The 26,126-nt window shown below is 42.8% G+C and overlaps 1 protein-coding gene and 1 long non-coding RNA gene across 4 annotated transcripts; one reads left to right on the top strand and one right to left on the bottom strand.

Annotated features, from left to right (window-relative positions):
- The first annotated feature begins 1,763 nt into the window (after nucleotides 1-1,763).
- jph1b (junctophilin 1b) lies at nucleotides 1,764-16,980 on the top strand. The gene is made up of 6 exons (XM_076981103.1): nucleotides 1,764-2,451; nucleotides 4,447-5,221; nucleotides 10,391-10,509; nucleotides 14,795-15,426; nucleotides 15,707-15,804; nucleotides 16,140-16,980. Exons 1-5 carry the CDS (start codon nucleotides 2,073-2,075, stop codon nucleotides 15,785-15,787), a joined length of 1,986 nt encoding a protein of 661 aa, XP_076837218.1. The 5' UTR covers nucleotides 1,764-2,072; the 3' UTR covers nucleotides 15,788-15,804; nucleotides 16,140-16,980.
- Nucleotides 8,832-24,422, bottom strand: LOC143482673 (uncharacterized). Of its 3 annotated transcripts, none has more exons than XR_013122276.1 (6): nucleotides 23,864-24,422; nucleotides 23,113-23,196; nucleotides 22,357-22,479; nucleotides 22,231-22,283; nucleotides 21,987-22,150; nucleotides 8,832-9,764 (listed from the first exon to the last, which is right to left on the bottom strand). It is a non-coding gene; the product is annotated as an uncharacterized LOC143482673 (long non-coding RNA). The 3 variants fall into 3 exon arrangements; XR_013122275.1 differs by having other exon boundaries at nucleotides 8,832-13,300; nucleotides 23,864-24,421; XR_013122274.1 differs by lacking the exon at nucleotides 8,832-9,764 and having other exon boundaries at nucleotides 17,962-22,150; nucleotides 23,864-24,415.
- Between the last annotated feature and the right edge of the window lie 1,704 nt (nucleotides 24,423-26,126).

Below are 26,126 nucleotides of genomic sequence, written 5' to 3'. Positions count from 1 at the left end.
TGATCAGTCACTTCAGCGAGGAGTTTCTCCACAAACACAAACCTTTAGAGGAGTTTCTCCACAAACACAGCCCTTTAGAGGAGTTTCTCCACAAACACAGTCTTTTAGAGGGGTTTCTCCTCAAACACAGCATTTTAAAGCAGTTTCTCCACAAACACAGACCTTTAGAGGAGTTTATTCACCAACACAGCCCTTTAGAGGGGTTTCTCCACAAACACAAACCTTTAGAGGGGTTTCTCCACCAACACAGCCTTTTAGAGGGGTTTCTCCACAAACACAGACCTTTAGAGGGGTTTCTCCACAAACACAGCTTTTAAAGCAGTTTTTCCACAAACACAGACCTTTAGAGGAGTTTATTCACCAACACAGCCCTTTAGAGGCCTCTGTGAAACGCAGTCTGGACCCATCTATTCTCAACAAGTACAGACCAGGGTTGTCTTAGGGTTTGTCCTAGGCAAATTAGGTTTTAATTCAGTTCTACTAGCTTAAAATGAAGTATTATATTTAGCATTTTGTCTAACTACAGAATAGAAACAGCATTTTATTAAATACATTTATTAAAGAAATATAAACCTTAGAGAGATAATAAACATGATCTTCAAATCCCTTCACCCTGTTGATCATTAGCAATGAGCTCAGATCTACCAAACAGTATCAAGCTGGTCATATCCATTTTATTAACCTGTCAGTAACGTTCTGTGTGATTACTGCACATATTCTGCTGCTGTATTTAGTTCTTTGGCTCTTTGTGTCATTATTCAGAATAAAATCTTTCATCCATATTTTATGACATTTTGCTACTCTTTTGTTATGTTTATGTTTCATCTTAATTTAATCAATTCCACTTTATTTCTACTGTAGGCCTATATGTACTTTCTACTGATTTGTTGTACTTTCTAACCTATCTAACATTTGTTTTGTAATTAAATTGCTATATACAATTAATTATTATTGTCAGAAATATTAAACTGTTCCTTCCTAATGATTCCCCTGAGAATGAAAGTAGCTGCATATTTTTAGATGTGATTTTTGTAGCCATTGCCTGAAAATGAAGATGCCCAACCTCTTATGTCTTTCCACCATAAATTCTCCATGTTGATGGATGACTAATAAGAAATAACATTCCACATACCATTTACCACATGTTCTCATTTTCTGAGCATGTACTAGTATTACATAAGAAAACACCGATAAATTCTGGATACTGTAACGAATCAATATGTCACAATATGAGGTGTAATTTTTGCGAGGTGAAATTATAATAGTGGAAAATCTGAATGATAGTGAAAAATCTTCACCATACCATTTAGCCATTTAGTCACGTCATATTGATGCCATGTGGTGATCATCTCCACAAAACAGACTAAACTTGGACTGTGATTAGAGAACTTAAGTTGCAGACTAATGCAGCATCACTTAGTGCATTTTGACCGAAATCACAGGAGTCTGTACCCTAAGTTAAGCTTGTCCCGTGAGTCCTAGTGCTATTCCAGGATATAAACATAGTGGTATAGCACGCATCAACCTCTCATGGGTGAACCACTAACACCTATGGCCTTCACTTCAGCTCACTGTCTAACAACTTGTAGACCACCACTTCTCCATCTTATGAGCTTCAGCTGTTCAATTCAGGGAAGGAAAAACCCGAGATACTGCTCCCTGTAAAATTATTAAAGGCTTCACCCACCCCTTTAACAGCTAAGAGGGGGCGGGTGGTGCTATAGTATTGACGTCAGCAATTAGGTGTCTCTAACCGGGCTTCGGGTTCCTCTCGGTTCTCCCTCCCTGTGAACCGAACACGGGGGGGAGAGGATCATAAAACACGCGTGTGTGAGAGCGACAGTGACAGCGTGCGGCTGCGGCGCCCTGTCCGTGGTGCAGCGTCTCACTCCCCGCCAACACCGACACCGGTCCACGCAGGCGCTCCACTCCCACCTCCAGCACCACCACCCGTCCATTCCGACCACAGCTTCTCCTCAGAGACAACACCCTGCCTCCCCACAGCCGAGCTGCGACATCACACCGAGCCACACACACTTTCTAAAATAAAACCCGTTGGACCGTGAAGCTGAATGACGGGCGGACGGTTCGACTTCGACGACGGCGGCACGTACTGCGGTGGATGGGAGGACGGGAAAGCCCACGGACACGGCATCTGCACCGGTCCGAAGGGCCAGGGCGAGTACTCCGGGTCCTGGTCCAACGGGTTCGAGGTAGTCGGGGTGTACACCTGGCCCAGTGGGAACACGTACCAGGGGTTCTGGGCTCAGGGTAAGCGGCACGGACTGGGCGTCGAGTCCAAAGGGAGGTGGCTGTATCGTGGGGAATGGACCCATGGATTTAAAGGGCGATACGGGGTTCGGCAGAGTCTCAATACACCTGCCCGATACGAGGGGACGTGGAGTAACGGGCTGCAAGACGGATACGGGGTCGAGACATATGGAGATGGGGGTGAGTTCTGGCATCACTCGCCCGAAATCTCTGCAAAAGTCTTTTTACTGTCATCTGTCACATCAATAGATTAAAAATCAGAGATTCATTTGCCTGAAATACTAGTCATGGTGCCAGCAATATGTGCTTGTATATGAAGAATATTCATAAGGCTCCTCGCAGACATGTTTTTCTCCCGGTCCAGTAGAATAATCATTTGTTGCTCCACTGCGCCTGTGTTTATTACATATATATCCAATAAAACAGTCCAACTGTTGGACAGGGCAGTTCTATTGATATATACCACTCGGACTGGTCAGTCATAGAGGTCATCGCTAATAATAGTAACATCTGCAACACTTAAAATCAAAGTCCTTTTCAATCGGCACAAACATAAAGGCAAGAATTGATCTTAGTTTGTCGGATTTTAAAAAATGTGTGTTTATTTGTTTGTTTGATTGCTTGTTTTGCTTGCTTGTTTGTTTGTTGCTTTGATTCTACCAACACAAATTGTTGTCTGAAGCTAATGTGCTACAGTTGATACACTGGATTAGATGGGCCTACCTACATTTGCATGATGGCAGTTTAGTCTGGGAACACAGAGCCTGTGGTGTGTTGCAGGATGTTCAGCTGTTCAACACTGGTGTGTCAGTACGAGGTTGCATGCACAATGACTCAAACGCACTTGTAGAACTTGTAAAACTGCGTGAAAACACAGCTGCACGAGTGTCTTAAATACTCACAAGTAATGTAACTGTGTCCTGTGCATTTTCAGGTTTTTAATCTGGAAGGTTTGAAGACATCATTTACTTTCAGTTTTACCTCAAGCACCTACTTAGAAAGTGTCTGAGTTGAGAATCAAACATTAATAATAGTATGTGGTTTACAGTTTAATTTCAATACGAAGCTTAATATATGATGTATCATAACAAAGTTACATCTCTATTTGAAATGTAATATATAAAAATGTGATTAGTGTTTCGCAGTAACAGTAATTAACAATCTGATTAAAAGTCCCTTTTATAAATTTCCCTTTGAGCCCTCTGAGAACCAAATTATTAAGACAGAATTGACAGAAAACTAGGAAGATCAATCACAGCTTAGATAAATGAGGTAAATAATTGATCGTTATGGCTGGCATAAGCTACAAATTTCACAATGTCTCTGGTTACTTCCATGTTTTAAAATAGACCTGGGTGTTCTGTGGAGGCTGTCAGGACCGACCCTCTGGTGGCTGAGATAGAGGGACAACCATTCACCATGTCACACATGTCAGTCCACAGCTAGAGTTACACATGCTACATAGTAAATGGTGCATTACTGACCCAACACTGCATATCTAGTACAAGACATTTTTTCAGTAATAACGTGAATAATAAATGTATGCTTTAAATGCTTCAGCCAAAAATGTTGTCTAGTTTCATAACTAGATAAAAGAGATGGCATGGTTTCACTTTATTTACCTAGGCATTGCTTTTCTAGGTTTTAACAAAGTGACGTGAAATTAATTAATGGAAGTCCTTCTTTAGAAGTGAATTCATGAAAGAAACTGACCACAATAGTGATGATAAGTGCAATTATGGTGATTATGTAATTTTTTACTTTTATTATTTTTTTAATGTACTTTTTATTTATTTATTTTTATTGAATTATTTTTTTACTTAGTCTTATTTAAAATGTACTTTTATTTTTTAAATTGAATTACTGTAAGTTGTTGTTAGCTGTAGAGCAGATGTCCCGGTGCCAAAAATATCCTGGTTTTGTCAGGGGGGACTGAATTTTGGGCTCAATCTATCCCCTCTTATTAATAATGTTGAAATGCCCCTTTTTTTTACCATTATCGCAGCTCAAAAGTGTCAATACATTTCTTATGTTATACTTCTTTTTAAAAGGTTCCAAAAATAACATTATTCCTGGTAGATGCACTTAAGGTATCACGAGAGTGAAATGTTCCTAATGCCGTCTGTTTCCTGTGGTAACCGCCGTCCTTGCTAACCGCGCACTCCTGTATTTCAGGGACGTACCAGGGCCAGTGGATGGGTGGCATGCGTCATGGCTACGGCGTACGTCAGAGCGTCCCGTACGGCATGGCCACGGTGATCCGCTCCCCGCTGCGGACCTCTCTGGCCTCCCTACGTAGCGAACAGAGCAACGGCTCCGTGCTGCACGAGTCGTCGGCGTCCGCCGCGGCCGACAGCCCCGCGGGAACGCGCGGCGGTTTCGTCCTCAACTTCCACAGCGACAGCGAGCTGGGCTCGGGAAAGAGGCGGGGCCTGTTCCGGCGCGGCTCGCTGTTCGGCAGCCTCAAGCAGCTGCGCAAGTCGGACTCGCGCTCGTCCATCTCCAGCAAGCGTAGCTCGGCGCGCAGCGACGCCGCCATGAGCCGCATCAGCTCCAGCGACGCCAACTCCACCGTCAGCTTCGGCGACGGGGACGGGCCCGACGAGTACGGGCCGGCCGAGGACAACGTGGACGCCACCACCACCGAGGCCTACATGGGCGAGTGGAAGAACGACAAACGCAGCGGGTTCGGCGTCAGCGAGCGCTCCAACGGTATGAAGTACGAGGGCGAGTGGACCAACAACAAGCGTCACGGTTACGGCTGCACGGTGTTTCCCGACGGCACCAGGGAGGAGGGCAAGTACAAGAACAACGTGCTGGTGCGGGGCATCAAGAAGCAGCTCATCCCGCTGAAGAACACCAAGACGAAGCAGAAGGTGGACCGGGCCGTGGAGGGAGCCGTCCGCGCCGCCGCCATAGCCAAGACGAAAGTGGAGATCGCCACGTCGAGGTAAAACCCACCGCCGCCCCCCCACAGGGATCACACCCCCCCCCCCCCCCCCCCACACACACACACACACACGGATCACGCCCCCCCCACACGGATCACGCCCCCCCCCCCCCACAGGGATCACGCCCCCCCCCCACACGGATCACGCCCCCCCACACGGATCACGCCCCCCCCACACGGATCACGCCCCCCCACACGGATCACGCCCCCCCCCACACGGATCACGCCCACTGTGAAGGGGCCTTAAAAGTCTCTTGGTTGGTTTCTAGGTGATTAGTGTAAGTCACATTTTTCAACGCCCTTTCCTCAGCACCATGGTGTAATTTGACGGCTAGAGGTCTTTAACTTCTTTTAAGGAGAAACTTGTGTGTTCAGATTCATTTATAGCACAGAACAAATGATTGACAGAGGTGGGCTCCAATGACATTCTCCTCGCACTTCTGAAAGATATGAAAATCTTGATGGTTCAAGAGATCTGTTGGTTCAGAGAACCTTGTGGGTAGAACCTCCATAAAGGTCCTACCTGACACTTGTGGAGACATTCTGAACAAGTCCAAAACATCCTTACTACAATTCAACCCGGGGCACTGATCATAGTCTCATCGGTTTGGCTCTTTCTCTTAGGGCTGTGACAGGAGTAGATAGAAATGGAGGGAGAGAGAGAGAGAGAGAGAGAGAGAGAGAGAGAGAGAGAGAGAGAGAGAGAGAGAGAGAGAGAGAGAGAGAGAGAGAGAGAGGGCTAGATAGTGGAAGCAGGGGCAGTTGTTGAAGGGTGTGATGGTGTGTTGAGCAGTTCTGTGCCAGTACGTGCCCCACACCCTCAGTCACAGCTAAACATTTAATCAATGCAGGGCCAGGAGGAAGTGATGGTGTTGAAGCCGTGAGGAGGGCAGGGAGGTGTTGGAGCCATGTAGCTCCAAGCATGATGGAGGATGATGGAGAAACAGTCGACACGTCACGGATTTCTGGTTGCACCCAAGAGATAGAAGAGAGAGTCCGGAGAAACAGAAGACGGTGCAGATGTGGCTGTGAAGAACGTGTTGCTGAGTGAGAATCTTCTTACGTAACTGCGGCGCGTGTACGCGATCCGTCCGTATGGGAGGAGCAAACAAAAAGAAGGTTTTACGCGGTGTAAACGAAGAGCTTCAAGGGCTGTTTGAGCTGAGATGTCACATCCACTGTAGCCCTGGCCATGGAACACCTCATCACTAGTACAGAATGCCTAAACCCAGGGCTTCACCGCTCAGCACACGCACAAAATGCTAGCGTTTTCTTTTCTAAAAATACACGAAGCCACTTCTCACCTCTCGGAAATGAAATAGCTGGGACGTTAGTCCTCTTGTGTTTCACCCTATAAGTAGCTTCACTGCATGAATTCGGATGGCATGGTTAGTCAGGGGGTGTAAATGAATACTTTATTAAAAAATGCTAATGAGGCTAATGAATGAACACAAGCTAGTAACGGACAGTTAGCATTATGCAAATGAAATCATGATAATTGGCCCTCGGTAGCTTCCTTCCTGTGTTGGCCATTTTTGCAGGCGGATATGAAGCACTCCTTTATATGCACTGAGGTTTATATGGTGGAAGATTGAGGGAATCGTGATGGCAAACTACATTTAAACCTAGAGATAACTGTGCCACAATATTCCATTTTGTTGCTAGTCTTTTTTGAGTGTAGTATAGTCCTCCAAAGATGTCTCAGCTGTGCGATCACGTGCAGTCGGTGATTGCTTTGAGTTCATGTCGGGAAGAAACGCTTAAATGCACTGATGCATGGTGGAGGCGTTGGTGTTAAAAGGTTGGAGTTTGTAAGATTCCTCTCCCAACAAATAAAGTGGAACATCACTAGAATTTCTGGTCCACTTTTTAATGGGAATATTGAGGTCCTGTGCTCTCCCTGCTAAATGTGACCTTAATATAACAAAGACTTTCCCACGCTTTTAAAACGAGGTCTGTTTTCCTTGTATTATGTCATATGGTGGCGTGTTCTAATTTGCATGTGAGGATGTCTGTCTCTAAATAACGTTTTAGATGTGTTAAATTAGTGCGAATTGTTACATAAATCCAGCAGCATTATGTACACAGACCCTTTCTCTCCGCAGTACCATGTACACAGTGCCGTGGTCTTTTACAGACCACTCATTACCATGTGCATCAATCTGAAGGCCTGGAATATGAATTTTAATGAAAGCTTCAATAGCAAGGCTTACACAATCCATGCAGCTAATGAAATAGTAATATGTCCCCGAGCAGCGGTATGAATTAAATATCTCGCCGTGCCTTTGAAGACTGTTATGAGGAGGAGTGATAAACGCTAAGAGGACTCTCGGAATGTGAGGAGAGGATGAGAGAGAGAGAGAGAGAGAGAGAGAGAGAGAAAAGGAAAGTGACAGCGAGAGAGAGTGAAGGAGAAAAAGAGAGAGTTCTCACTTCTAGGGAGCTGTTCTCTCTCACTCTTTCTCACCCCCCCTCCCCCCGTGTGGTGTCTCTGAGTCCTGACTAAAAAAGGCAAGGCAGTAGTTGGCTCCTTAACCGCTGACAAGAATATAGCCCTGCGACTGATACAGTCAATCTGTGTTCTCCCATCATCTGTTAAACCACTCAGCAGAGTGTGCGTGTTTGGGATGTGTGTGTGTGTGTGTGTGTGTGTGTGTGTGTGTGTGTGTGTGTGTGTGTGTGTGTGTGTGTGTGTTTGTGCCACCATTTACATTGCCACCAAGATATCTCACAAGCTAGGTTCTGCACTCTAGCAGCCATTAGAGCAGATGTAGCTATAGTTTCCTGGTATGCATTTCAGACTGTTTCTACATAATTATTCTTAAACTCGTCGGATTTCGAGAGAAGCGTTTGTCTGTGTGGCATATTTTCACCAAGCTAAATGAAAACAGGGAGAGAGTAAAATCTCGGCCTTTCTTCATTTCATGAAACCTAATTAATTTTGTAATTACACCAGGTTCCATACTGCTACCAATACCTTTCATCTGTCTAAGGACTTGGTGCTGGACGTCTTCTGGAAGTCTTGTGGATGGATTACCTGGATTACCTGCGCAGATTAACCACTTTCTCAAATCCTATACTTGTAGTCGCAGCATTTTACATATGTTCAGTGAACATAAAAACACATTTTCTGATAGTTGTCTTGTACACTAACACAACCCACGATCACAAGGCACATATGGAACATTTGTTTCCTTCTTAGCATAATCCGATGCAAACATAGTGGACAGCCCTTCACCCATATACACATAGACACCATTCGTTGTCTTGGCGGAGACATCATGACTTCTTGACAGTTGGGTATTCCTCCTTGTTCACAGTTGTCTACCACATTGTCCTCAACTTTTCAAAGGTCTGTGTGCTCACTGATACAGGTCAGGCCATTCTGGAAGTCTCCCGAACTATCAGTAAACCCAAGATCCATGTGATAATGGTGTATGACCTATGTGGGTTCAGGCCCTGAACGTTGGGCTAGACAGCAGAATCCTAGCAGGCTATTGGAGGGTCTGGGGGGGGACACAATGTGTCCCTAGACATCTTTATCTGCACTCTTCTGTGTTTGATAGAAAGAGAGTAGGTGGATGTGGGTGTGTTTGTGTGTGTTTGTGTGTGTGGGTGTGGGGGGGGGACTGCTGCCAAATTAAAACCTCAGAATTTCAACTGCTGCATCTGTCTCCAAGGAGATGTTCTGAACTCCACTGTGTAGCGCATTAGATACAGCGTATTGAAGAATAAGCACTGGAGCACTGCCAACGTTGCTTAGAAGACATAAAGGTTCTCCTTTATTTCCCTGGTATGCTGTGAACTTTGTGGGGTCTGTACGCTGTTCTCTACCCACAGACATTCAGTGTTACATTCAGGGTGACATTCTCAAGACTTAGCAAGGTTTCTACATTTTTATATGTACAGACCTGAGTGGTAATTATCAATACCATGATGTCAGTGATTAAGTATGAAGTTGATGATGAATTTTGATGATGATGATATTGACGATGGTAAAGATCAAGGTGATAAAATCCCAGGTGCAGTGTAGCTTGTCTTAAGCCCACAGCCGGCTGCCTGCTCCTGATACAGATGGACCGGCTGGCTGTAATGAGAGAGAGATCTATCGGGAGGGGTCCAGGGTCGCGCCGTTTATCAAGAGCTGTAATGAAGCTCTAATCCTGCTGGGTGTGAGCACCATGGCAGCTCCTGTTCCTGCTGAGCTGAGTTCCATGTCGTCAGAGTCGCCATTCTAGCCCTGCGGTCCAGACCCCACCGTCTTCCTGGGTCCCTATCGCCAGTCTGTTCTCATCCACCTCACTTCTGTTCTTGGTGGATCACCAGCACCACCGATCTCTTCCTCCGTTCGATTTGTGCGCTGGCCCACAAGTCCACATGACCCAGGTGTTGTTGCGGGAGACCTCCTGCTCGGGAAAGACGGAGGGGGGGGGGGGGGGGGGGGGGGGACCTCGCAGGCTTATTACGTAATTCCACTGTGCCGTCTCACAAGACATTGTCTGGGTCATGGCTGGGCAGGTTCTGCTGAGACATTGTTCTGAATCTACACAGAGGGATAAAATTAATCATCAATGAATTATTAAAATAGCTACGTGGGAAATTCAGGATTCTGGACAAGCTTGACATTCAAAGGCAGACTGATGAAATTCTCTTTAAACAACACCCGGATGAGTCATGGTGACGCTTTAATTGATAGCAGTAGGTTTTATGGTTTGCAACCCAAGCTCGTAACTCATATAACAATGATTAATTGCAACCATTAATGAACAGGGCATGAGCCAAGAACATGGCTGAAGAGGGCCACGCCTTCAGGTTTCACTCGGGCAGATGTGTGCGCTCTTGAAATAAACCTCTGCCCTAAAGCAGGCCAATCCACTTGGCTTGAGATGACTGAACTGGTCAACTGAAACGCTAGAAGGCACTAAATTTAGTCTCATTTTAGATGACCAGTCCGAGGCCTTGTAAATTCATTTCTCCTCATGCTCTTTTTAAAGTAATGTCTCAAAAATCTAGCCCTATAAAATCACCTGAAAGAATTTAAAACATTTTTGATGCTGTGTGAGAAAGTGTGTGTGTGTGTGTGTGTGAAAGTGTGTGAGTGTTTGCATGGTGTATTGCTTTATCTTTGTCTCACGTCTTCTTCCATTTTCTCTTCCTGGTTTCCATCAGGACGGCCCACGCCAGAGCTAAGGGGGAAGCAGCGGACCAGGCCTCTCTGACCGCCTGCCACGACTCGGACGTCGCCCGGGCTGTAGCCAGAGAGCTGTCCCCTAACTTCCATCAGCCAGGTATCCCCCCCTCACACACATACACACACACACACACACACACACACACACACACACACACACTCCGTGCACAGCCTGTTACGTGCGTCTGTGCCTTTGTGTCTGGATCGAGTGCATAATTATTAGGCGAGAGAAAGTTGAGAAGATGCAAATGAGCGAATGCAGATGACTTCTAAAGGGGACGCATCTCATTTGCATAGCTAATCTACGGTCTGTTGCAGCCGGTCCTTTTAGGTGTGGACAGACATGTTTTAAGATAGTGTGTGATTACGCAATAGTGAGTTTTCTATTTACCCAGTTCCTTTGGGTTGATGTTGTTGTTGTTGTTGTTTACAATAGCTAAGACAACTTTTTAAGAATTATATCCCATTTTTCAAAACCTTAAAAACAAACCCCAAAATGTTATACATCTCTATCTAGCAAAAGCAAACTGTTGACTCAAAAACATCCAAACCTCATTCATATTGGACCTTTGCATACACACAAGATGCTAATGAAGTAATAACTACGATGAGAAGCGCAGTACAGTATAAATATGAATATGATTATGTAAATATTTAATGTGGTGCAAAAAATATATCAAACAATTTACAGATTTGAATAATTTATGGGGATGCTTTTTGAGAAAAAAAAAAGTACAAATCAAAGAAGTTCCAGAGGAAGAATCATCTGAGCAGAAAGATAAATGATAATTTCTTCCCACAATATCCCACAATCTGAATCGCATACAGTATCGTCCTTATGTGGATGTGGGAGATTATGTTTAGGAAACACAGTTGAAATCTGTGAATTGGCATTGAACTGTTCGTGGACCTGAATGCCACAGTGCCAACCGACGTTATCCCAAGTGAGAATGTCAACACAAACCTCATTCTGTTCTATGTACTCTTATTCAGAGCAAACCAAATGCCATTAGAAGTATTATGATACAGGTTCCTTAATTACTTAGATGCTTAACAGCTGATTCCTATTTCACTGAAGTCCAGGAGGGGCTTACCTAGGGCGTGGTGGCATGGCTCACTACAAGATACAAGAGCTTTAGAGACACGTGCACCGTGTGCAAGTGTCAGGAACAAAACTGGGGTCAGCTGGCTTGCTTAATGTGTTTTATATATTTCCATATTGATGATGTCCTATAGTGAACATGTCTGCATGACATGTTCTAACATTTGTTTAGGTTTCCTTTATCATCTGCCTATATGGATTTAAACCACATTGCTGTTTGCAAATTGTTTACACCTTTAGAACTATGTGTGAACATTTAAAGATTGTTGATGTATAAATGTCTGCATGTTGTGTTTTACTGTTGTGACTACAGTTCTGTCTTTTAAATGTTGCTTTATTTATGACGGTATAAGGTTATAATTGTGCTTTTAAGATGCAGCTGGTGTGTAAATATTGGCTAATGTGTTGTAAAAAAAATTGTGTTCAAAGTTTTTGTTTTAAAATATTGTCAACATGGACATTTTGCATAAATATGGCAATGTTAACATACATTCCCGATCTAAAGACATTGCACATTAACAACAGCTGTAGAAGGAACAGAGATGAACTCCAATTGACATCATGACCCATTAACCTGAGACCAGGTGGTAGATTACAGATCATTCCTACCTTTTCTGTAGACACAACGCAGACCCCTAAAACTCACCCACACACCAGCTGGACCTCAAAACCATTCAGTAATTGATTCCCAATCCTGCCCAACATCTGGCCTTGAATCCTCAAACCCACATAAGGCTGGATTAAAACTTTCTCTGTAGGTGACTCGCATGATCGTTTAAGACATACTAATTCCATTATCATGAATAGATTTAAATATGTTCAATAGTATTAGTTAACAAAAACAAAAAGCTGACATTGTCTGAACACTATTTCAATTTCTACTGTAATGAAAAAAACAGTAAATAGTAGTAGATAAATAGGTGAGAATTGGTATTCTTTAATAAGGTATTCTCAGCCATGGGCACCTTAAGTGGAGCTTTGGTTAAGACCGTTTTATGGCCCATGACTGCTGGGGTGGGGAGCCCCAGTACGAGATCTTCTCATGGGGCCTAAGAGTTCTGTCAGAGGCCCCGTACTCTCAGCATCAGATCAAAGCCTTTTCCCATAAAGACTTCTGCCATCAACCCAGCCAACTACTCCTAGACCTTAAAAATGGCAGTTTTGCATACGAGAGGCAGAATGTGAGTCTAGGGTCCATGGCAGGTCTTCCCTGGATAACACAAGGACTGGGACCACTGCACTAATGTATGTTGCACACTGGTTTATCTGTGTTGAACTTGGAGTGTGCTGACTCTTTAAACTGGGCAAAAATAATGGAGGTTATCTTCCATTAAGGGATATAAAATAGGTGGACCCTTTAATGCATTTTACATTCAAATAAATTCAAATCTGTTTTTAGAATGTATATCTCAGGTATGGGATTTTAGTGACAGAGCAATAACCCATATTAGAGCAATAGCAAACAGAGCAATAAATGTTTTATTTATGTATATAAACCTATTTATAAGTAAAACTGTAATTGCAATTAAAAATATGTACAAGCTTAATTCTAAAATGCACAGGTGTAAAAATCTTTGTTAACCAGTGTTGTGATAACTGCATCACAGTGTGTTTTCCTGAGTGCAGTGTCAAAGTCAAAGTCAAAGTCAGATTTATTTATATAGCGCTTTTTACAATGCATGTTGTCACAAAGCAGCTTTACGAATGTATGGGTCCAGATTCCTGATGAGCAGATATCTGTTCCTGAAGTGTTGACAGTACTTCAGAAACAGTTGCATGAATCATCCTGAAAAGACAATTTGGCCTGAGTCACAATATTAGATTCAAAACTTTTATTTCATTTATTTATTTTAATAAGAAAACCTTGTGTTCAGTTTTCAGTCCATTTGAAATGTGTCACTACTGGGTTGAAGTGTTTTATCTGTGTGAACTAACAAGTGAATCTAACAACCTCACAATCCTGATGCATATAATTTATTGTATTACGTGATATAATATTTTTCTTATGTCACACTACTATATATCCAAGCTAGGGAATACAATGTGAAAGGTTTGCTAGGTTTCTTTTATTGACGCACACAACAGTCCCATGGTCGGTGAAGCGTCCCTTTGTACGGGAGACGTCTCTGCTCACGCCGTGGTTGAGCCTCACAACTGCCTTTGTGTTCTTCAGAACCCGGCATGGCACTGCTGCATAGGTGTGGATGCCAAGACTTAGTGGAGATCTCAGCGCATTCCCCACAATGCAGCCTGTGTCTGCAGAGACAAACCAACCATACCAGCTTTGTCTCACAGAGCCCATCTGTTTAGCACAGTGGACCCCTAAAGGAGCTGATGAGAGTCCGTGCTTTAGTTCTGGCCTATCACTGATATACATCCAATCAGTGATATTTGCATTAATTGTCCAACATTTTGGATGAGTGCAGTTATTTCTTGATTGGTTGAATCAGGCTTGGCCTGCACCGCATGGGTCTGCACCCAACCAGGATGTGTTTGATTAGAGATAACTCCATTACTCCTGTAGTAATCCTGATTCATTTGTTCAGTATATTGCTTGTGATAGGTGACCAGGAAGTGAAAAGAAATGGGCCATTTCTGGTGGGTATGTCTGAGACTAGATGCTACAAGTTGGTACTGAGGGCATTTATACTGAGTTAGTTGTGTTAGATTGGTAACAGTGTGTGAAATTCTGAAATACAAAAAAACTGTAATCCTGTTAAAAGTCTTAAAGTTTGAAACTTTGAAATCCCGTGAAATCTTTTGACTAAAATGAATTGTCCAAAATAAAAACACAAGACCTTTTTCATGCCCGTTCTCTAAAAGTATAGACTAGGTTTTCTGTCCTCATGACTTCAGCTCTGTGGTTAACTGTGGTGATAACTGATGAACAGAGTGAGTTAAATGTCTGTCCGTGGCAGGTGCTGGACGTGCTCCAGTAAGAGTTCTAGAAAGCTTCCCATGTCAGCTGTGAGATCGCGCTGGTTCTGCCTTTGCCAAGGAGAATCCAGAGAATGCCTGGAAGCTCACACTGATCATAAAGCAGAGTCTGATTCTCCAGCCCTTTAGACTCTGTTTAGACAGGGTTTTAACTATAACTCTCCACACACTGCAGGAGAGAAAGAGTGGACCGGGGGATTCAATTCACACCAACACCAAAGTGCTTATCACAAGAAATTCTATTTTCCATTGTGCTTCTAAGAATAGAAGTTCTAATATGGCACAGGTGCGGTATAATTTACACATGGTCAAGGTATTTGTCTTTCTGATGCTCTCTTTAAAGGACCTGATTATATTAAGCAAAGGTTTTCCAGCGAGCCAATAGAGATCAAAGAAGTCGTTGAAGAGAAGAAGGAGAAATCACCCTCAGGAAGTCCCCACTTTTATCGCAAGGGCACCACGCCCACCCAAACACCAAACCAGAGCCCAGGTCCCACTCCCCCACCCTCACCCCCACTTAGCAAGAAGAAACCCTTCTTCAACCGAAGCGCCCCCAAAGCCACCAAAGAGAGCAAGGCCCCCACGGCCGAGATCGTGCCGGCTGCCGTACCTGCCCCGAGGCAGTCGGCCAAAGCGGAAGTGAAACAGGAAGCGGTCTCTGCTTCCAAACTGACGACGCTGGTCGCCAAACCTTCGAACCCTGGAAACGGCGAGGTCCACACGCAGTACCACAGCTACTTCGTGAAGGCAGACGTGATGGTCCCACCTGAGGAGTCGGAGGAGGAGGAGAAGGCAACTCAGGCCACCCTCGCCAGGATGCCCCCACCCACCAAGCAATACCACGCCCTCCCTGCCCCAAACCGAGACAGCAAGCCAGAGCCCAAGCTGAGGAAACAGGATTCATTGAAGCCAAAGAGTCTAGCAGAAACTAAGAAAGCCAGCATGGAGATCACCACTGAGCCAGCTGAAGAATCAGTAAGTGACCTCATATGGGTAGAATATGAGTATGGTGTTCAACTCACAGTGTTACGTTTTGCATATGTTAGTGTTGTGAAGAGAATTTATGCTAAAAAAAAATGCCCAGCTTCCATCCTTTGTTCTAGAAAGGACAGATTCTCGAGTTTCTGAAACAAATGCCATTATTCCATATTCTTCTACCTAGATAATACATGTCAACTGCCCAACATGTTAAATTAGCATGGAATAGATAAACAATAACATAAATGACATTTTCATGTTCTTCGTTCATCTACAGGGTCCCAACTCAATCCTGGTGGCACTAGTGATGCTGATTAATATTGGACTAGCTATTATTTTTGTCCATTTCCTGACTTGACACTTCATTAAACTCAGGTAGGACAATGTTTCACTCACAAATTGCCCCTCCCAGCACATAAACCTTATCTGGTGTTAAGAAAGCGTCTGAGATCAGGAGGACTCTGTCTGGAACACCTTCTTATGACCCTTGTAAATAGGGTAGAAATCTGATACAGGATCAAATCTTCTGCTCTGAGACGCTTTGAGAACACGGGCCAATTGTGAATCCACCCTCCACTAGTGTGTGTGTGACTCCACCCTCTGCTAGTGTGTGTTTATCTCACTTTTTTTTTGTATATTTGCTGCTGAGTTTGTGGCTGAATGTGACAGGATGATAATTACTGACCCCTCTACCTGTTTTGACCCTTCAGCGAGTTCGTCAGAACCCGCGGCGTAGGCCCCATAATTCTCTGCAGTTGCATCGATGGCCTTTAGAACCCGCCGCTCAGACTCAGACACAGGCAAAAGGAGTGGACGACTGGAATTAGAGCGAAACCATGGGAACGGAGTCGAGGCCCCCCGAGCTGAGCCCAGCCAGGTCCTCTCACTGTGATTTGTGACTTGCTTGGGCTCTGTGAAAGCTGAAGCAAGCAGTCGTCGGGGAAAAGGAAAAAATAAATAAATAAATAAATCTGCTGACCCAAGCTGTATCCAGTCAAGCGCACGTGCACCACACTGCTGTGGGCGGAGCCGAGCATGGGGGTGGTGGGGGGGGTCGGAGGGGGGCCGGGGGGTCTTAACTGGATATGTTCGGAGATGCACTTTTAGTTGACGGAAGCGAACAGCTGCCTTACTATTTTACCGTCTGACGTTGCCAAGTGGAGATGGGCGGAGCCAGTGTGCAGGACGTCGGGAGTGTGATGGCAGCACCGCCCACTGCTCCCATCCACACACCACGCACATTTGCAGAAAGGGTCACCTGCCAGTGTGAGTGCTTCGCCCCCGTCTCTGACGTTTTTAACACCTCTTCCTCTTGTCTAGAGGAGGTTGATCTAATGCAGTGCCTGTGTGTGATACTGGTGGTATCTCGTTGGTTTCATGAATGTGTGTGTGTGTGTGTGTGTGTGTGGGGGTGTGGGGATGTGTGTGTGGGTGCTTGTATATGTGTGTGTGTGTGTGTGTGTGTGTGTGTGTGAGTGTGTTTATGTGTATGTGTGTGTATGGATGTATATGTTTGTGTGTGTGTGTGTGTGGGGTGTGTGTGTGTGTGTGTGGGTGAGTGTGGGTGGGGGGGTGTGTGTGTGGGTGTATATGTTTGTGTGTGTGTGTGTGGGTGAGTGTGGGTGGGGGGGTGTGTGTGTGGGTGTATATGTTTGTGTGTGTGTGTGTGTGTGTGTGTGTGTTTATATTTAAAATTCACTTTTTTGTTTTTGTTTTTTACATTCTCTATTTTCACCCTTGACTATTTAAACACACGTTACAGTTTTGTCTGCTTTCTGTACATCACACCCAGCAGATCGGGAGGTCTGAGCAAATCTGAGTGTCTGTTTTCACTGTGTTTAGATGTATTCATCACACTTTTAAAGTTATATTTATTGGCTTCAACTGAACACCATCAAAGTGAGCCACTTAAACTTGATCCTATAAAAACTTTGGTTGTGAAATATGACCCATCGAGAGGTGAATCTCCCACAGTACAGATATTGTAAAATAGCTGTAGCATATTTTGCATGGTGTTTATTTGTTTGATTCATTTAGTATTTTTAAAGGAGTGGCGGGTGCACTTGGTAGTGCACAGGTAGTGATCAGAGACTGCTGGTTTAGATCTTCTCGCCCTGCTAGGGGCAGGTTTGTAACCCCCCAGCCCACTGCACTGCCGTGTCCTCCGTATAACACCCTGCGTGATGGTGTTGATGCATTCAGGTGGAGACACTGGTTCAGTGAATATAGAGAGATGCCTTAACAGACTTTTTAAACAGTGATTTAGTTTACCTCAGATTAGTCATTTTGAAATTTTGTCTTAATTAATTGGAGGTTTTACTACTATTATTCGGTAAATATATTTATTTGTCTGGTGGTGCATGATGATGTTATTTTACTTTAGATTAAATTATATGTGGCACCTTTGTGCCTGTATTTAAATTTGAGAAATATATAAATACATATATTTTATATACATAGTATAAATATATTTAGTGAGTTGTTGCATACCTAAATTATATTGTTATCCAGCACATCTTTTTGCTGAGTGGGCTGATTATTTTGTGTGCATGGTATATTTTAAAGTTGGATTCTGCTTTAGGTTTAATGTTAAAGAGACGGGTGAGCGTGCCTGGGTGTATGTGTGTCGTGGGTGGAAGGGGCTGTGGGTTTGAGGGCAGTAACAGGACGCGGTTTGCAGGTTTGGTAAGACTGCAGGAGCATGTGAGGGGCAGAAGAACGGACAGAACCGTCACACGGGACAGTGATCCATCTCCAAGCGTAGAACTGGTTTACTGTTCAATTCGAACAAGTTAAAGGGGTTTTTTGTTGTTGTTTTTTGCTTTTTTTTTTTTTAAGATGGGGTCAGATCCCCTTGAGATTTTATTTGTATACAGTGGCTATGTACATGGCTGTTTTTTCTATGTTTTTATTCAGTCCCAAATTGAACCAAAAAATAATCTAAAACTAAGAGCCCCGTGTTGGTCTGACTTACAGTATTTTTAAGCATTTATACAAAGTACAGCTAAATTTGTCTGTATTTTTTTAAACAATATTTAACTTATTTGAGTAACAATATGTTTTAATGATAAAGCATATAATTGTAAAGCATTTGATAGTAATGGGTATTAGTCAATTTGATATTTTAAGATTTTTGACTGTTTTCAATATAAAAGTCAAGTTGACAATTGTTGAACATTTTGGTACTGACTGTCCCTCAAGACTTTTTTTGGAAATCGTTTAAGTTATATTAAGTTAAAATAAAAAAAAGGACTAAATTTTTTATTGTACAATTTTTATATATGTATTTTAAATGTTTGGCTTCATTACTTTTCACATTACTGAAGAAATGAAAGAGCGAATATAAGAGAGCAGGATCCAAAATGAGATCTGTGTGATGGTGAGCTGATTACTCCCCTATAGTTACAGGGCTGTTTATTTTAGAGCGTCTCTACCTCCCCAGAAAACTGGCTCTTGTCTGGGGTGTAGCTGTGCTGATCCTGGGGCAAAAATAGTGTCCAACAGCTGCAGCTAGCTGACCGAGCCTCACGGTCGAATGGCTAGAGAGCATCAGCCGTCTGCCATCTCTCTCTCTCTCTCTCTCTCTCTCTCTCTCTCTCTCTCTCTCTCTCTCGCTCTCTCTCTCGCTCTCACCCCTCTCCCTTTCATTTCTCTCTTTCTCTCAATCTCTATCACTCTTTCTCTGTCTCTCTCACCCCTCTCCCTCTCTGTCTCCCTCTATCTATCTCTTTCTCTCTCTCTCTCTCTCTCTGAAGGAACGGAAGGTCGTTCCACAGCTGCTCCGTCTCACTCTGTCTACATGCGGACACGACTCTACTGTGCTCCGTCATTACTATAGTAAGAAACTACTGACTAACTGTTACTTCGAGGCCTGTAGATAGACAGAAATCAACAAGATCCGCTTCCACCAGAAGAAAGCTAACGTGGCTAAAAACAAAAATAAGCTAGTGGGAGCAACATAAGTAAACCATACCATCAACTCCTTGTTTGCCCATCACTGACTGGGATCTGTGCTATATTCTAACTGGGATCTGTGCTATATTCTAACTGGGATCTGTGCTATATTCTGACTGGGATCTGTGCTATATTCTAACTGGTACTCGTGCATTTCGAGGTGGCGTATTCCTTTAAGAGCAGAGGCGAGATAACTCAGAGAAGCCATGTTACATGAAGACTGCTGAGTCATACAGACTCTGCCAAGAGCCGAGGCCCAGCAGGTTGACTTCCTCACAAAGATACAGACTTTGGCTCTCTGGACCCAAGCAGGCTGCAGTTTGTTTACTGCACGCACAAGTCCAAACAGGAACAGGGCGTCACTTCAAGGGAAGATGTCGTATTCCTGGGATATCATATTTCAGAATTTACATAGAATATAGTGAGATAATGAGATCTCCTTCCTTGAATATTCTACAGAATTTGAAATGTCCCCGCATGCGCGCGCGCACACACACACACACACACACACACACACACACACACACACACACACGAGTGAGCACAGGACTTAACATGCCTCTTGTCTTCTAGGCCTTTGGCCTTTCTGCCAAGAGTAAAGCACAGCTCATCTTTACTGGAGATATTTAAATAATGTTGCACACTATATTATTCAGTCCTCAAAGTTTTACGCGATGGGACCAGGCTGCCGTCCTAGGGAAATATAAACTGATATGATTCCATAAGGGAACATCTTCCACTGTCTCTTTATAGGGTGTCCATCTGAGATGCTAGTTTATGAACTTTTAATTTGGAGGAGTGAAGCAGCATCAGATACACAGAGTGTTCAGCATGCAAATGAGGGGCGGAGTCAAACCTTGAACATCAAACCACACCCACAGGCTCGTGTTGCACAGGACCTCCCTGTTTTTGTTCTGTGTGAAACACTTCCACACACCGACCTAAAGCCTCCCAGTGGGGAGCAGAGGCGCTACATACATGCTTCTTATTCATCCCTCACTAGAGCGCCATTATTAGCAACACTGTAAGTACTGTATTCTGTCAACGGAGTGTGCTTTACTACATGACAGTGGCATCTGGTTGTATTTGCAGCACAGCCACACACAAAAACAATATAACATAAAAACCATGTTTTTGGAAAACACTATAGAACGTATTCCTAGAACATATTTTTGGTTACCAGTGGTAATTTTTCCTTTTGAAAAATTACATAGAAGCAAAATTTATGGAAGTTTATGGAAATGTGCTTATGAAAGTGCTGTCTGAACCTCTGGTGGAAAGAGTGTTTGACACAGAGCAGGACGCCTCACACTAGAGTCAGATCATGCAACTAAACGCATTTATTTGGTGTCTATGGGTTTGTTGATCCCTAAACTATCCTCCTTTGTGCCTCAACGGGGTGAAGTATACATGGAGACTCCTTAAACACCCCCCCAAACCCCTCCTGTTATTAGAACCAGATGGATAGGCCCCGTGGGTCAAAGCCGTGAGGTTGGCCCGTCCGAACACACCTGCTGCGACCCGTCAGGTCCGCAGCACGCCGGCCAGAGCCAGAATGACTCGTCAGCCCTGCTGGCCTCCTGCTGCGATGGCCCAGCCTGGCTACGTCTCTCCCCCCGCAGACACGCAGAACAGAGGATTGCATACCTGCAACCTCAGGCCTCAGACCCGTTTACCTCCACCACACATTATCAAATCGCTAAATGGCCATGTCTTGAAATTGTTTTCCACGTTATTTATCTTATTTGAACCTAAAATGTGAACACTATGCAGAAATAAAGAAACTTGTGAAGTGTGCCTGAATTTGAGTTTGCGTGTTTCATCTGAAGAATTTTTGACTCAGATCAGTTTTCTTAATGCTGTCCTGAATTCCACCTGCACTGGATGGTTTTGTGTTTTCTCTGCTCTATTTTACCTGTTAGACAAGTCACAAGCTTTATTTCCTTTAACTGTGTCAGAAACAAACTGGAAACCGTCGAATGCTGCTGGCACACTGGAGTCTGAACACATTTACGGACAGGAAAACTGTTTCATTCCAATAAAATTAATGACATGAGACAAATATATTTGTTACTGCTCATCTGTGTGTCATGTATTGAGTTGCATGAATTGCTTTCATACAATAAAACAATGATTCACAGTGATTACTCAAGTGTCTGTCAGACACTGACTCACAAATCACACACACTGAGGATGTGTGTGAGTCTCCTTGGGAACACCCCAGACACACACCGGTGCCCCGATTCCCACAGATAAACCCGAGCTTGCTTTTCAGCCTGCCCAAAAACTTCATATTTCATGTTACATTTTATTCCAGTTTGAAGTACTTTATGCCAAAAACAGTAACAATGAAATGCTATGTGGACCTGTTTGTACCATGACACAGTTGGTATAGTTAATATTTAACTAGAACCTACAGGATTTTATTAATTCTCATCAATGTCAAGAGCAAATAGGCAAACAGCTCAGCAATAAATTAAAGTTAATCACATAATTTAGGCACAGTTCTCTGGACACTCTAACAGAAGTCTTCTACAGCAATTTAATCTATTTCTGAAAAACTCATTTAAAGTTAGCAAGAACCATTGGCAACCTGGCCTTACCATTTCAGAAGGTGCTGAGTTTAGAGGCCGTCCCAGAGCCATGGCCAGAGAATCGCTTTCCATAGCCATCAGCCTCTAATATGTGCAGTAATGGTTGCATTCAATGTTAGTTCCCTTTCAAGGTCATCTGTAATTCTTGCTCTCATAATTATCTGATATTCTCCCTAGGTAGGCAAGAAAAACAATTGTTAAAATAATTTTAACCATGGGGAGGCACATATTAATTACTGTGTATACGACTCACATTAGGTGCATAACGTAGCTTTATCCAGAATGGAAATGTCTCATGAATGGTTTCTGTAACATAGAAGCCAGTTCTATCATAGCTGTTTAAAGAAAGAAAAGAAAAAAATATTTTGATGGCTCGTACCTCCTTTTATGATGTCACATATTTTGACATCCTCACAAGGACCTTCGGGTATGAAGATATCCCAAAACAACCGATTTTTGTACATGATCTCAGCACTGAATTCAATACGCACAAGCGTGCACACTAAAAGAATGCATAGGAAATAAACATTAGTCAGCTTCATTTAAATTATCATTACGACAGGTGTAATACATATATACCATCCACACCATTGACTGTGTGTAGTATTTAAAGGGAATATCCGTGGAAAAGCCACAGAGGTGTACTTGGTGTGTTCTTGCAAACTGTCAATTATTCCAGTCTCACATTGGCTTTTGTGAGAACTGAATCCATCTCTGATTTTGTGCTGATTTCATTTTCTCAGGTTACACTAAACATATTGTTAGTGTATATAACAATCAATCCTGCCACTGGACTTCACCACTGAATCAGTTTTCTAAGTAATCGTGCTAAAGCTCATGCAACAGTGTAACTAAGTAACTAAGTAAGTAACTAAGTATCCCAGCTAGGATAATGTCATCCCTTTTACTTGTATGAGGGTCTCTCAAGTTTGTCCTAATGTCCCTGCCTACAGCAACTGTAAATTGTATTCCTCTCCGTACATGTTTAGAGTTCTAACTTCACCAGTTCCATTTGCATTCTGGGTATTGTTACTTAGGATGCCAAAATACCAAATATCGTTAATAAGCTAAAGATTCCAGCCACAAAAAAAAATCCTTTTCAATGAAAACATCACTTGTGTTTATCAAGACTTACTTGGAATTGCAGTGTAGGTAACATTAAACAGCTCCATTTCTTTGGTGCACTCTGACATGTTTATTGATGCATAATATATTGGTCCTGAAAACATTTTTAAAGAGACTAGATAACAACGTAATGCATGTTCTAAAATTACAGAAATTAACTTTTAAAATGTCATGTAAAACAAATTAGACTTTGCGGATAAATTTGAGTTCTCTTATCTATCAAAATGAAAATAATTGCAATACTGAATCTATACAGCAGAGGTCATAAATTGGATTTTGTATTCATGAGCAAACTGAGTTCATGTAATCAGTTTTGTAATGTTTATTATCCCATTTTCTGCCAATTAAACATGTAAATTTAGAATCTGGTTGTATAAGTAAACAACATAACAGACAACAAGCAAAACTGTATATTCATGATTATCACATTATTGATATATGCAGAAAATGGGAGAGCTGTTCATAAAAACTGATGCAATGCGCTTAAAGGTATTGCAGCATTTAATGGTGGACTTAGAGAGACTGATGTGGAGCTTAAAGAAAGACACATTGATTGACTATTAATATTTACATAATCACATGTAGAAGCACATGGTTTGATTCAACAGTAACCAGTACAATACAGACACCTCAGACTGCCAGACATCACAGATTTCAATCATGACAATCCAAAAAAGTGTATGTCATACATCATATGAGTGATTAATAAATATATAGACTCTTGATCGATGCAAAAGATACATTTGTCTATTTTTACTTACCCTCATATTCATACCAGATGGTCATGGATGTTGAAGAACACAGTAGTTGTTTTTTTGCAAAACTCCATACAGTAAAATACACTACTACAGCTAACAAACCTTGGGCTAGAGTACAAACTAGCACCATGATCTCAAGTACAAAAGATTTTTCAAATCATAAACTAACAGATCTCTTTAAAATCTCAGTTTTTCCTCAGAAATACTGTAGGAAATGTAAACAGAGAAACGAATCCCAAAAGGGGATGTTTTAAGACCTTCTGACCAAAAACAGAAGTGTGGGGTTTATATTTGCAGGTGGACACGTGATACAGTCGATGGTTGTGTCATTCTCACACAGTCCATTTTCTCCTTCAGTGATGGACTGATGCATGTTACAACATTAGTGATGATGTTTATTCAAAGCGTGTTCCTTTCCTGCTAATTCCTGCTTCACTCTAGACTTCACTCCAAACCAGACCATTAATCTCAGTGCTGCTGAAGAGAAGGTAGAGGCAGGAAGGGGAGGACCTTCCAATGCAAATATGTTCAGTTTAAACCAACCAGATGAGACTTTCATCTCAGATACAGTCCTTCAGTGAAGCATAAATCACTAGGCCAAAAAAAAGTTCTCAAGAAAGATGTCAAGTCAAATGTATTAGCACGTTATAGTGTATTTTGCAATTATCAATAAGCAACATCACAGACGTCTAATATCAAATCCTCAGTAAGCAAGCCAAAGGTCACAATGCTGAGCAAAAATTCCCTTAGAGGCAGAAGAAAACTCCCTAAAGCGTGAGAAAGAAACCTTGAGAGGAACCAAGACTCAAAAGGGGATCCCTCCCTCCTGGTTGACACTGGAGACAACATGAACAAAATAAACAATGAAGACAAAATGCACGGTGGTTTTAAGCAAACATAAAGGTCAAAAGGTCAAACTGAACATATGTTGTTGACACAGGAACAAAGCACTATAGCTAGAGACGAGCAGGTTTACCGCAAAAGCTGAAAATGCCATGCCCAGCTCTCTGGAGTGAGAAAAGCAGGTTAGAGAGCGAGACTGACAGACTGGGGAGTGATATGGGAAGGGTGTGATGAGAAACAGCTGAGGGCTGTAGGTTATCTGGAATGGGAAAGTGATCGGGAGACATGATTTGTGGTATTGACCGGGTGCCACCTGAGGTATGACAGAATGGAAACGCTCAGCTATGTCCCCACACGCTGCTCTTAAAGGTGACATGGGTTAGTTATCCTGTGTGAGGACTTACCACACTTTCTGGTCTCATGAAGAATAATGCATAGATTGGTCAGACATTTGTAAATGTCACAACCAGACAGAATAGCAGACATTCGCAGATGTAGAACAGGATTTAATTCAAAGGGGCTTACCAACAACAGGGTCAAGAACCAGTGCAGATCGGTAATGAAGTAGAGACCAAACACCACAGCACCAAACAAAGGATGTAATCAACAGGAATCAAAGGACCAAACTAATTCTAGACGGGCTAACGTTTTGATGAGACGAACACATCTCAGCAAATACTCAGTAAGGAATAACAAAATATATGGGGTGTGTGACAGGTGATTTCAATCAATAGGTCAGTGAGTCCGAATGCCGGGGAGTCATGTGAGCCCCCGTGGTGTTCCAGGTAGTATAGTGATCTGGGTTAAGGCAGACATGATTGGACAGACGGGTATCACGGGCCTGACAGTAAAGTATTTCATGCCTGTACCAGAATTGCACCATGCTAATGGTACATCTCCTAGTTCTTGAAGATACAGGTTATTATCCAGATGCTATTTGTCCACTGTAGTGTATGTTAATAAGAGCTTTGTTAAGACTGTATAACCAATATTCACAATCATCTTCTTATAGCAGGAGAGGGTGTGAAACATGGTTCATAATTTTTTTTTACTCTTTGAGGTTAAACTTCTGTATAGCAGAAGCAGAAAGAGAAAGAATGCATAAAATAAATGGTAGCTCTGCGAATATAATTATTTGAATAAATGAAACATGTAGTTGTATGACAAACTAACCACATCAGCATAATGTTGTCAAAGGCAATCAAAGACTTGCGAATGGTTCCTATACCAAAGAAGCTAACAAATAAGAGTCCAAAGACCTGTTTAACCGCATGCCTCAAGAAAATGGATCCACGTTCCAACAGATCCTTGTATGATATCGCATATTTTGAACCCTACACAAGACTTGGTGACTGTAACCACAGTCAACGTCTGGACCATGTGGCGACATTGATTCCAGCATGTGTAATTGTGAAACACTAAA

This window comes from Brachyhypopomus gauderio, chromosome 19, assembly GCF_052324685.1.
Source record: "Brachyhypopomus gauderio isolate BG-103 chromosome 19, BGAUD_0.2, whole genome shotgun sequence".
In the NCBI taxonomy this organism is placed as follows: domain Eukaryota; kingdom Metazoa; phylum Chordata; class Actinopteri; order Gymnotiformes; family Hypopomidae; genus Brachyhypopomus; species Brachyhypopomus gauderio.
This window is presented reverse-complemented; position numbering and strand designations above follow the sequence as displayed.

Bases quoted from the DNA above. Each gene is read 5' to 3' on its own strand.
- jph1b (XM_076981103.1), top strand. From the start codon at position 2,073: ATGACGGGCGGACGGTTCGACTTCGACGACGGCGGCACGTACTGCGGT. The intron at 2,452-4,446 runs GTGAGTTCTGGC...CCTGTATTTCAG, and splicing joins CGAGACATATGGAGATGGGG to GGACGTACCAGGGCCAGTGG. The intron at 5,222-10,390 runs GTAAAACCCACC...GGTTTCCATCAG, and splicing joins GTGGAGATCGCCACGTCGAG to GACGGCCCACGCCAGAGCTA.